This window comes from Echiichthys vipera (genome assembly GCF_963691815.1).
Source record: "Echiichthys vipera genome assembly, chromosome: 20".
Taxonomy (NCBI): domain Eukaryota; kingdom Metazoa; phylum Chordata; class Actinopteri; order Perciformes; family Trachinidae; genus Echiichthys; species Echiichthys vipera.
Window position 1 is genome coordinate 888,580 of NC_139845.1, and position 13,371 is coordinate 901,950.

Consider the following 13,371-nt stretch of genomic DNA (forward strand, 5'->3'; position numbering starts at 1 on the left):
TAATTGTTGAATAAAAACAAACAAACTTAATGAAAAATGTCATAAAGTGAAACAGGAATTTGAATATTTGACTTTATTCTTAAAAACTGACAAAAAATTTTTAAAAACCACAATTTTTCCCAAGTTTTTCTTCAAATTCACGTGAATTCTCTTTAATTCTGTCGCTGAAACGTCTTAAAAACGACGCAAAGTTTCAGAGAAAACGTGTTTTTGTTCATATTAAATAAAGATTAAGAGAATTAATTCATATTAAAGTGAGATTTCCAGTTTTCTGACGTTTAAACGACGTAAAAGAATCAAATCTGCGTCGATTCTCAGATTTTCTGTTTTTGTTTTTTTAACTTTCACAAAAGAATCAAAGTTTTTTTTTCCTCGACGTCGAATTTAAATCATTTAAATCATTTAAATCTTTAATAATTAATAAATAAACTCCACGGGCGACTTCTGCTTCACTTTGACCCTTTTTGTTGTTTGACGCTCAAACTCACGTCCGTGTTTCGTGTTCTGTCACTTTAAGAACGTTTGAACGTTTCATGTTTTATTTATTGAAAAATACACAAACAGAAAAACTGAACGCTGTCGTTTCTGTGATTTCTGCTTCACTTTCTAATATTTTACATTTTTATATGTGTTTGTTTGTGTGTGTTTTTGTTTGTTTATATGTTTATTTACAGGAAGAATTGCAGATTTGTGTTTTTGTGATTTAATGTTCGACATTTACGGACGTGGAAATGTTCAAACAACTTCAACCGTTTACTTTTAGCTAACCGCACCAACTGTTTAGTGTTAGCTAACAGTTTAGTTTGAGCTAACTGTTTCAACCATTCAGTGTTAGCTATTTCCACCTTTTATGTTTAGTGTTAGCTAACTATTTCAACCGTTCAGTGTCAGCTAACTGTTTCAACCGTTTACTCACCGGTACGAGGTGGAGCAGCTCTCACTGAGGTGTTCAGACAATAACCGTGTCCTGAACACCACAAAGACCGAGGAGAAAACAGACACTCGACCCGTGTTCATCGGGGGGAAACGCGTTTAAACTGGTTTCCTGTTTCTCTGCGTGCACGAACACGACTGAACTTTAACATCAAGAAAACACAACAGAGACCGAAACAATCGGACTCAGAAACGTCTGGTGTCGTCCGATCGTTGCTCCATAGATCCTGACTTTGTGTGTGTGTGTCAGCTGCACAGTGGCTGAGTGGAAAGCCCTCCACAGGGTCTTTAACGTTAACCTTAGACATCACTGGCTGCTTCCTCTCCACCCTGGAGGAACGTTACGGGTCTCTCTGTCTCAGTCGTGTTAAAAACATTCTAAGGGACTCGTCACGAACACTTTGAGTTACTCCGACGAACAGACCTGAGATCAGTTTTTATCCAAAAGCTTAAACAATAACAATAAAACCAGGAGGCGACTCTTTAATAACTCTTTAATTTGGAGCCGAGGGTGAAAATAAAAAGCAGCAGCCGTTGTTGTTGTTTGTTTCCTTTTATTCCCGATAAACGTCTTTTTACAAATGTTCTCAGACGACGACGACGTCGAAGACGAAACAACAGAGTCCACGTTTTACAGAAACCAGAGAAACAGCGGCTCCTTCGTCCACGCCGCGTTTTTCACACACAATAAATAGTTTCCAGAGCCCAAAAACGCTCCGAGGACGCGGCGGCTCCGAGGAGGCGGCGGCTCCGAGGACGCGGCGGCTCCGAGGACGCGGCGGCTCCGAGGACGCGGCGGCTCCGAGGACGCGGCGGCTCCGAGGACGCGGCGGCTCCGAGGACGCGGCGGCTCCGAGGAGGCGGCGGCTCCTCGACGTGTTCGTTTAAAAAAAAAAAAACGTGACGGCGAGTTTTTCATTTGTAAAACCAAATCGACTGGAGCTTCTTTTTTTTTTTGGAGGTTTTCGCCCCAAAGAAAAAAGGTAAAAGCAGGACGATGAGAACTCTTCCCGTCACGACGACCAGATTAAAACGCGACACACAGACGATGATGTCGTAAAAACAGCGGCGGCGTCGGACCGGAGGAATGTAGACGACGAGTTTCTGACGTTTGTGATTTAAAATAAAGTGATTTCACAGTTCGACCAATTTATTACAGAGGAAGGAGGAGGAGGAGAAGGAGGAGGTGATGGGTGACCAGGACGGGGAGCGTGCGGTGAGACCTGCGGGTGACACCTACGCGCGGGTAGAACCTACGCGCGGGTAGAACCTACGCGCGGGTAGAACCTACGCGCGGGTAGAACCTACGCGCGGGTGACACCTACGCGCGGGTGACACCTACGCGCGGGTGACACCTACGCGCGGGTGACACCTACGCGCGGGTGAGCGGGTGACACCTACGCGCGGGTGACACCTACGCGCGGGTGACACCTACGCGCGGGTGACACCTACGCGCGGGTAACCTGTGTGAAGTGAAACCTACGCGGGACGTAGGGTGAAACCTGCGTGCGGATGGAACCTTGGCGCTGAGCTCGATGCGTCCGACGGCGGTGGTGGCGTAGGCGGCGTCGGGGGAAACGCCCGCGGCCGTCAGCCTCTCTTCTCCTCCAGCGTCCTGTGGAGCTCGTCGGCGTCCTCGGCCGTCTTGACCCGGATCAGCAGCGGCACGGGGCCGCCGGCGTTCTTGTCGTCCACGGGCGGGTTGGGGACGCACACGACCATCACGTTGTTCTTCCCGACCCGAGAGCAAGGCAGCGACGCCGGCACCACGATGTTCAGGAGGATGTTTCCTGCAACAGACAGGAAGCAGCAGCTTTAGGGTCAGCGAGCAACGACGCACACGGGCGATTTATTTATTTATTATTTATTTATTTATTATTTATTTACAGAGGATAAAAGTAATAAATAAATATTAAATATAATAATTATAAATATATATTAAATTATGATCAGATACGTAACTAATAAAAATATCTCTAAAATAAAGTATATTACTAAGAATAAAATATAATATAAGACGTGTAATAAACAAATATAAATATATAACTAAAAATATAAAAATTTAAAATATGCTGAGAATAGAAAATATATTATATATAAAAAATAAAGTATAGTAAAGTACAAGGAAATTAAATTAAAGACTATTATATAAGATATAATATATAAAATAAAAAAATAAAATATATAAAATAAAGAATGTCTATTACAAATAAATCAAAGAGTGTTTAGAACAAAAGAATAAGTTAAAATAGAGAAAGTATATTAAAGGATAAAAAGTACAAGAAAATGCACGAAATTATGAAAAATTAATGTGAATATGTGAATATTTAAGAACAAAGTGTCTAAAACATGACACATTTATATATTTTAATAATAATTAAAGTGATTCACTCTGAGGTTTAATGATAAAGTCATGTTTTCTCCAGCAGGTGGAGCCGTTTGATCACAGCTGAGCTGCTGCTGCTTCTTCTTCTCTGGTTTAAACTTTACTTCCTGCTTTTAAACTTCACTTCCTGGTTTTAAACTTCACTTCCTGGTTTTAAACTTCACTTCCTGGTTTTAAATTTCACTTCCTGGTTTTAAATTTCACTTCCTGTCTGTGAGCTGAGACTAAATTAATAACAAAGATCGTCCAATCAGAGAGAGGCTTAAACCAACGAGACGCACCTGAGCGCCGAGGGGGCGGAGCCACAAACAAACTAACAGCAGCGACACAAACGAGACAAACGCAAAGTCGAGTCGAAGAAAAGACGAGTGAGTAACTTTAACTTTTCCTCCTGAAGCCTCGACTTCATCGGGTTTCTGCTTGTTTAGGACATTAATAATAGTATATTTATTTTATTATTATTATTAAACGTTTAAAGACTAAAGAAGAGTCCAGACACACACACGTTAGCATGTAGCTTTAGCTTCAGGGATGAAACACTTTCCCCCGTTTACCCACGTCGGTGTAGTTTAATGGTGTAGTTTAACGGTGTAGTTACCCAGGTTGGTGTAGTTTGGTAGATTAACGGTGTAGTTTGGTAGTTTAATGGTGTAGTTTAAAGGCGGTAGTTACCCAGGTTGGTGTCGGTGTAGTTTGGTAGTTTAATGGTGTAGTTTGGTAGTTTAATGGTGTAGTTTGGTAGTTTAAAGGCGGTAGTTACCCAGGCCGGTGTAGTTTGGTCGTTTAACGGTGTAGTTTAATGGTGTAGTTTGGTAGTTTAAAGGCGGTAGTTTAATGGCGTCCTTACCCAGGTTGGTGTCGGCGCGGATGATCATCTGCAGTTTGCGGTCGTCCGTGTTCTTCAGGTGCAAAGTTCCGACTCCTTTTTCTTTGAACTCTGAATCTTTCTTATAGAAAAGTTTGCACCTGAAACACAAAGAAGCACAGTTCAACAGTTATTTAACTTATTTATTTAAACTTTAATTAATTTAGTTATTTATATTTAAACATATTATATATTTGCAGAACAACAAAATAAATAAATATTTAAACAGCATCAAAATAAACGTTCATATAAAAGAAAAATAAAGAAACATTTGAATTAAAACAAAAGGTTTTAAAGGTAAAAAGAGTTTAATGAATATTTCACAGATTAAAGAATATTTAATAATTATTTGATTTAGAGAAAATTAAATATAATTTATCTTCTTTAAAGTAAATAACAGAGTGTTTATCCTTATTTACGTCATTTAAATGTAAATTATGGAGATTTTTTAGCCACAATTTCGATGTTTAAATGAACAAAAACGAGCAAATTTACTGGATTTTCTAAAAACATCTGAAGGAAAATGATTTTATTTATTTGTTTCTGTGTTAAATAATTAATTAAACAGAGGAACTCACTTTAAACCTGAACATCGTTGAATTTAAACCGTATCGTCCACATTATCAGGCGCATAGAACAGACGCTACAGTGGAGGCTGGGGTTACGTTCTGCATCCATTAGATGGAGCTGCGCTAAAGGGAACGTCAACACAACAGTCAGGGGAGGTCGTCTTGTTGCTTCCATTGATTGGTTCATGTTCAACTCTCTGGCTGCTGCTCTATTCCCGTGTTCTGCTGCGTGACTAATGGCCTTGAGTGTAAACTCTGCGTCGTAAGTGTGTCTCTTAACAGGAGCCATTTTGGGCTCTTTACACAAACACACACATGGAAATGAAACGGCACGCTTCACGCAGTCGTATATCTCAACATGCACCGCGCGTTACTTCTTCTACGGGGAAAATAGAGTCGGCGGCTGCTCACCGTAGTTGAGACCTGTTGTGGCTCAATATTGGTCCATATATGAGGAGCACCGGGTTATAAGGAGCACTGAGACATGTGGAGGTTTTCAGGTGCTCCTATAGTGCGGAGAATACGGTAAATTTGACGCCTAAACAAACGTACTTCTTGGAGTAGAAGGCGTCGTCCTCCTTCACCTCCTTCACCTCCGGTTTGGGCGGCTCCTCCGACTCCTCGTCTCCGTTCTCAGCTACAAACAAAAACAACATTTCATTAGTTTCAGTTTTAAACTGTGAAATGATTTTTAAACATCTGATGCTAATTAAATTAATTTAAATCACCTTTAACCTGTGAATCATTTCCTCCTTTAATCTAAAACGTAATAAAATAATTTCCCAAGAACAAAAGGACGTCTTTAAATGAAATATTCACATTTTATAAACTGAGATTTGGTTTAAAAGTGACGTAAAACCATAAACAGGTCGTCAGAATAGTGATTACAGTGATTAATAAAGTGATTATTGGGGAATAGAAGAGTTGGTTGCAGCTCTTTCTACATTAATTCACTTCAAACTGCAACAAATTAAAGATTTACAAACACTAAAATCACTGAAACAGGAAAATAAATACAGTGAATTAATAAAAAGGTGAAGAAGTGAAACAGAAATATTATTTCTTGTCACATTTTTGAGCTGGAATCAGTTTGTTTTTATTTTTAAAGACGTCGTTTTTTTTTTTAAATGCTTCTTTTGATTCTGTTTTGTTGTTTTTAACGTCCGTTTGTGTCACTGACGATTTTTTTAACACAAAAAACAAAATGACTGCTCCAAAAATTAAATAATCAAAGGTCAAAACGGTCGTGATTCATTTAAATGTTAATGATAAATCGATTAAATCGCTGCAGCTCTGATGTGCAGAAAGTGAATCACCATTTTATTTTATTTTTAAACTAAAAAAAACATTTTTAAGCCAAAAAAAACATTTTAAACATCTGAACCCGTCGAGCTGCTTTAATGAATCATTAACAAAGTGACTGAGAATTAAAATAATTATTAATTGCAGCTGTTTTTCACACTGAGACGTAATTTATCTCCTTAAAACAGGTTTTTTTTTATCAACGTCTTAATTTATAAAAGCAGGAAAAACAATTAATTTATAGTTAAACACAATCCGTCAAATTCTGCCCATTCATTATTAAAACAGTTTATTTCTTCGTTGTTGCAGCTTCAAAACGTTTAATCAATATTCTGCAGATTAATTAATAACAGAGCTGCAACGATTATTAAATATTATAAATATATATAAATGTGATTAACTCTGGAGGCCAGAAGCTGCAAAAGCCAACAATAAATAACTCCATAAATGTTATTAATGCACTAAAATACTAAATAAATGCAGATTTTCTTCGTTTCTTCACCTTTTCTATTAATTCCCTCATTTATTCACTTTCTATTTTACTTTTTAATTTAATTTCACGTTATTTATTAATGTTTTTAAACGTTTTGTTGCAGATTCATTTGTGACAAACCTGCAAAAGTTACAGATTAATCAGTTATTTTTGATGATGGATGAATAGTTTTGAGTAATTTAAGTAAAACAAAAGTCAAATTAGTTAAAAGTGAAGATTTCTTTTACACATTTTTGACATTTTATCACCAAACGGAGAAAACACTCGTTGGCCGTCGCTCTAGTTTCTCGTTCTGCTTCCTGAAGATCAAACATCCATTAAAGTCTAAACTAAAGCTCGTCAGCTTCCTCTCTGCATCTAAAGAGCGTCGTTAGATCTCCGTGGCGTCGTACCTGCGGGCCGTGCGTCCTCGCTCTTGGCCCCGCTGAAGGACAGCGGCGCGGCCGATCCCGGCGCTCCGAACACGGACGTCTGACTGGAGGAGAAGGAGAAGCTCGGGGGCGCTGCTTTGGAGCCCAAGGAGCCGAGGACGGAGCTGTCCACCTTCTGACCGAAGTTAAACGTGACGCCGGGGCCGACCGCAGCGGCCGCTTTGTCCCTCCCTGCGTCCTCCGTCGGGCTTTTGCCGAAGGAGAACAAAGAGGAGCTGACGGCGGCGGCTGGAGCCCCAGAGGAGGATGACGATGATGAGGGAGCAGCAGCAGGAGGAGGAAGGGCGGCCGTGGTCGGCAGCAGCTTCTTCTTCTCCTCCGAGCCCCCGACAGCAGCGGCGGCGGCGGCTCCATACTGCCGCTCGATGCTCGCCAGGTGCCGCTCGTAATCCCTGAAGATGGGGTTGAGGTCGCACAGAGGGTTGTCGTTGACGTGCTTGGTGATCCAGTCGCGCACGGAGCAGTTGAGCGCGGTGAGCTGCCGGCTGTACTCCTTGTTGTTCACGCTGCTGCAGGAGCTCTGAGCCGAGCCTGCGGCGCTGCCATTGGTCTGCTTCGCCGTGATGTCAGAGGGGGGCTTGGCGGAGGAGGCAGGGCCGTTGAATGACAGACCTGAGAGGACGGAGGGGGGAGCGTTAGGGCGACGGCAGCCACACACACACACACACACGCACACACTCACACACACACACACACACACACACACACACACGCAGCTGATTCAGCTTCATTACACTCGACAGAAACAACAAAGCAGCGCGTTTTCAGCGTCAGAGGAGATTTAAAGTGACGCTGATGAGGTCAGAGGTCACTAAACGTCGCTGATGATCACAAAGAGACGTTAAAAACACAAACGTACAAAACAAAAGGAAACAGGGAAACAGAGAAAGGTCTGAAAATCACAGCACGACCACAAGGAGGCGCAAAATTACCAGAGACGGAAAAATGAAGAGATTTCAGAAACAAAAGCAAAATAAAAAGGTTCAAAACGACTAAAAACGTCCAGAGAAACAGGAAAAGGTGTAAAAACAGGTGAAGAGGCAGAAAACGACGACAGTGACGTTCAAAAACACGAGACGACAAAAACATAAAACGACTAAATGGATGTGAAACGACCACGAGGAGACGCTGAGTCACTGAAGTCGACTCAGACGCTTCGTTTACTCCTGAAAACATGAAACTCTGTAAATATGGATTAATAATAAAAACCTGATCTGATTCTGAATGTTACAGAAAGAAGGATAATTGTTGCCTTTTATTAATATTATTATTATTATTATTTATGATCTGCCCTGAAAATTATCTTGTCCATCAACAAAAACAACTATTTTCTTTGTAGTGATTTATTTCACAATGATTTTTAATTAATAATGATTTCTATAAGACTGAGAGACAGACGGAAAGACACACACACACACACACACACACACACACACACACACACACACACACACACACACACACACACACACACACACACACACACACACACACACACACACACACACACACACACACACACACACACACACACACACACACACACACACACACACACACACACACACACACACACACACACACACACACACACACACACACACACACACACACACACACACACACACACACACACACACACACACACACACACACACACACACACACACACACACGGGGACGTGTCCTCACCCGGTGCAGCAGAGGACGTTGCAGCGGGGGAAGAGAAGCCTCCGAACGCCGGCGTGATGCTGTTCCCGTTGGTCAGAGCGCCGAGGCCCTGAAAACCGCCTCCGCTCCCGAAACCAGAGAACGCCGTGGGGGCGGAGCCGCCGCTCGCCACCGCCGCCGTGGTCAGAGAGAAGCCTTTGAAGCCTTTGAAGCTGCCGCTCCCTTCGGCCTGAAACAACAACCATGAGTGAGTGAATGAATGAATGGTGGGTGTGTTTCCTGTCAGGGGACGTGAGAGTCTGGGCCACGTGTGATGTTCCTGCGTTTACCTCGCCGATGTTTCTGCGTTTGGCTTTTTTTATCGCCCGGCTCTTCAGCACGTCTTCACTCGCTACAGAAAACGTCCCGGCCTGAACAACAACAACAACAACATTAACATGGCTGCGTTACTTTTACACGTTAAGTCAGAACCGTCCTGCAGCTGACGGGTCAAACAGCTCAACTCTGGTTTCTTCAGGTTTAAATCATTTAGTGTTTCATGCGTGCGTTTGCATTCGTTCGACAGGTCTGGAGGTTAAAGAGGCCGTCTGGCTGCAGGTGCGTCCGTGGCTCTACAGCCTCTCTGTGCGTTTCATACTTTACTTTCATTAAATGTCCCTGAATTCAAACATTAAGGCCAAAGTCAAACTCCAGCACCTTTCAAGCTTTTCCAGGAGCTTCCATCTGCGGTAAATGACACTTTTATACACGGCAAACACAGAATACACAGTTTATAATGTTTACTGCACTTAAATCAGACGTTATTGTGCTTTTAAAAGAACCAAAACGATGTTTCTTCCTACGTCAGGGTGACAAAACGTTAATTTCAAGAACTTTTAAACCTTGAAAAACGTCACAACGTGTGCGAGTGAGTCATCCTATAAATTCTTCACAATAAAAGCCCCCTGTTATTTTGTTATTTAATAGATTTTATTGTGACGCCGCAGCAGCAGGAAACGTTTTCACTGACAGGAACTGAACACTGATAAACTCTGATGAAGTCAAATGAACTCTGACGTCTTTCTCTCTGCGGTCCGGATCAAACCGAACTTAAATCTTTAGACTTTAGAAAAGGGTGAAATCAGGAGATCTGCAGAGGCGATAACACCTGTAACACACCTGAAACACACCTGTAACAACACAGATTCAGGCTGGAACATCATATTTTATTTAAACATAAAGCAGAAGCACAACAGACTGACTCTTGTGTGTCTCTGGTGTTCTTTAGGCTGCTCTCACCTCCTCTCCCTCCTCCTCCTGGTCCCAGTTCCTGTCCGTCAGCTCTTTATCAGCGATCCTCTTCGCCATCCCAGCGGCTCTGCACCAGATACAGAGAGAGAGAGGGAGAGAGAGACAGAGAGACGAGCGACTTAAACGTGAGTATGAAAGTGTTATGAACGCTCATAAACAACTGTGGGGCTCTGGAAACACAGTGAAAGTGCCGTAACTGCAACATAATCTAAGCAACACATGACTTTAAAGTTCCTTTACTGTCCAAACACATGAATATCTGGTCCGCTGATGATGGATTATGATTTTATTAGTTTGATATTTAGGAACTTTTGTCCAAATCAAACCTCGCCTCCATACTTCAAAGCTCCAAACTGCAGCAATGATGTTATTCATGTGATTTTGTGCTGGAGCATCTGTTTCTGTTTGGGTCCAAGTTTAGTTTAAAGCTGATTAAAAACATTATAATTGTTTTATCATCACTACTGTAACTTTATGGATAAGTTATGATATTTATGCACATGTTTGAGGAAGTGGCAGTGAAACACAAAGTACATTATTATTATTATTATTATAATTAATAATGTTTGCAGAAGGTTTTCTGGTGTTTGTTGCTCTGTTGAAATATTCTGCTTTAATATTTATGTCTTTAAAGAAAATAATAATAATTCCTTTATGAGTCCCGCAACGGGGAATTACACACACACACGACCTATAAACAAACGAAACATGCAATGAATGGAGAGATGTCAGAGCGAGTGAACTACGGCCCGAGTAGTTTGGTCCATTCATGGTCCACACAGGGACTCGAACTAGCGACCCTCCGATTCCCAGCCAAGTCACCAATGGACTGAGCTACTGCCGCATTCAAAACAACTACATTCAGCTGAAGCGCACACAATAATAATGACAATAATAAGTGTATTTAATACAGAACCTTCACAAGTCAAAATGCTTCACATGATTTTTTTTTAATGAGACCGAAGCAAGAAAAAAATAAATACAACTGGAAATAACATTTAAAAATGAATAAGACTTAAATATACATCCTAAGATATGTTATAACATATTGTAAATAGATATTTGCGTGAATGTGCAATTATTTGTACGAATGCAAACATTCATTTTGCACAAATGCACAACAAATATATAATTTCCTGTCATTGATGCTGAATAATGTGTAACAGCCGGGTCAAATATCGTTTAAACCAAAAACTACAAAAGTTAAAATGAAAGAAAGGTTGAGAAATATAAAGATGCAAAACTAAAGTAAGTTATAGATTTATTTAGATATTTATAAAACAGTTTTTCTGTCTTTTAATTCAAAATTGGATCATAAAATATGGGACTCCTGGCCAATAGAAAACAATGATCCTGGATTATTATTAATCTAAAACAATAATAATAAATAATAATAATAATAATGTGTCAGTGATGAAACACAGGTATAACTGCATAAATGTAACTTACAATAAACAGAAATACAGATATTTATTATTAAATATGTGACATTTTTCAGGTGGTGAGGTTGAAAATACAGTAAAAATGTTCTAATATGAATAATATAATAATTTCTAATTAAACAAACTTTATTAAATTACATTTTAAAGCGTTAGTGTCATTTGTCACGTGTTATAAACACATTCATTATTGATCCAGTCCTCATTACACACACACACACACACACACACACACACACACACACACACACACACACACACACACACACACACACACACACACACACACACACACACACACACACACACACACACACACACACACACAGTCACTTAAAATAATCACCTTTAACCGCAGACTCGGTGAAACGATGTAAACGCGTTAGCTCCGCTGTGTTAGCTCCATCCTCTCACTGTTAGCCGGTGAGCTAGCGGCGTTTAAGCTAACCGGGCCCGCACGTTAAGCTAGCAGCTAGCATTAGCAGCTAACGGCTAACCTCATATTAAACCCTGGATGCTAACGTTAGCTCCTCACATACATACACATTTATAAACGTCATTCACACGGACCTGTTGTGGGCTGTGACTCCCGCCGCGGCCTGTGTCTGATCCCCGGTCGGTCTCTCGGAGCTCGGTCGGTCTCTCGGTGGTTGTTCCTCCGCCTTCACGGGTGAAAACGACGCTCGGTGTTTTTGAACGAGCCTCTCTCACGCCGCCATTTTACACAGCGGTGGATATCCGCATGGGTTCCCGCCGCCCCACCTTCTCGCGCATGCGCAGCAGACACGCCGGCCCCTTCACCATGGGAGTTGTAGTCCGTTACAAATTACTTTAGTTTTTGCAAATTTTTAATGTTTATTTAATATGGTTTTAAACATTTAACATATTTCCACTTAATTATATCACTTTATTATATTTATTATTATAAATATATGGAGCCAGTGAAGTCCTGACACATAATAATAATTTAATAATGAATTAATAAATCATTTTTAATCTTTTTATTTATTTATTTATTTATTTAATCCCCTTTTGGGACATTAGGGACTCTTATTATTATTATTGTTATTATTATTGTTGTTGTTGTTTGTGGTGTTTTTATTATCAGCATTAGACAAAAGTGAATCTTATTTTATGTCGTGTGTGTGTGTGTGTGTGTGTGTGTGTGTGTGTGTGTGTGTGTGTGTGTGTGTGTGTGTGTGTGTGTGTGTGTGTGTGTGTGTGTGTGTGTGTGTGTGTGTGTGTGTGTGTGTGTGTGTGTGTGTGTGTGTGTGTGTGTGTGTGTGTGTGTGTGTGCGCGCGCAGGTGCGTTCTTGGTGCCATACTTGGGGGGGGGGGGGGGGGTTGCTTGGTCAAAACGGAAACCCTAGATTTGCAACAACTCACCAATACTCCTGTAAGACTTGCAGCCCGACAATCGAGCCCCACCCACAGAGAGAGACTTCCTGTTTGTGATCCAATCAGGAAGCTCCGTCAGCGTCAGTTCTCTGAGTGTCCACTAGGGGCAGGTTTCATAACAGAGCAGTTTCTCATTGAGCCCCATGTTAAACAGGCCGTTTACACAGCATCATTAAACCTGTTTAAGGACAAAAGAACATTCTAGTCTGTGTGTTTAGATCAGATCTCCATGACAACACTGAGGGGGAGGGGCTAGTTTTTATTTCATTGGAGGTTAAAGTTTATGAATAATTAGGGGCGTGGCCTCTTGAGTGACAGCTAGCCTCTGGCCCTCACCTCTCCTCGGAGGTAAACGTCAGCCAGATGGACGTACGCCCCTCCCCCCAACGTCACATACATGCCCTTTTTTGGTCAGAGGAAATGAGGCGGAGTCAAAGTCTGACAAGATGGCGACTCCCGTAGGCGAGGACGATTGGATCGAAGTGAGAGAACGGACCTGACGGAGACGCTACGTCTGTTTTTACACAGTCTGTGGTTTTGACACGACCTTCAGGAAACACTACGACAAAAACCTGGCGTCTCTGAATTAAAAAA

General features: G+C 41.3%; 1 protein-coding gene across 1 annotated transcript; it reads right to left on the minus strand.

Moving 5' to 3' along the window:
- Positions 1-1,473: 1,473 nt before the first annotated feature.
- nup50 (nucleoporin 50) lies at positions 1,474-12,090 on the minus strand. The gene is made up of 8 exons (XM_083935369.1): positions 11,950-12,090; positions 9,929-10,007; positions 8,980-9,060; positions 8,672-8,879; positions 6,941-7,591; positions 5,306-5,390; positions 4,167-4,285; positions 1,474-2,723 (listed from the first exon to the last, which is right to left on the minus strand). The coding sequence occupies exons 2-8, from the start codon at positions 9,995-9,997 to the stop codon at positions 2,524-2,526; spliced, it is 1,413 nt and encodes a 470-aa protein (XP_083791495.1). The 5' UTR covers positions 9,998-10,007; positions 11,950-12,090; the 3' UTR covers positions 1,474-2,523.
- Between the last annotated feature and the right edge of the window lie 1,281 nt (positions 12,091-13,371).

Excerpts from the sequence above, each read along its gene's own strand:
- nup50 (XM_083935369.1), bottom strand. The coding sequence starts at position 9,997 with ATGGCGAAGAGGATCGCTGATAAAGAGCTGACGGACAGGAACTGGGAC. Across the intron at positions 8,880-8,979 it reads AACGCAGAAACATCGGCGAG|GCCGAAGGGAGCGGCAGCTT; the intron begins GTAAACGCAGGA and ends TTGTTGTTTCAG. Across the intron at positions 5,391-6,940 it reads CGAGGACGCACGGCCCGCAG|CTGAGAACGGAGACGAGGAG; the intron begins GTACGACGCCAC and ends TTTTGTTTGTAG.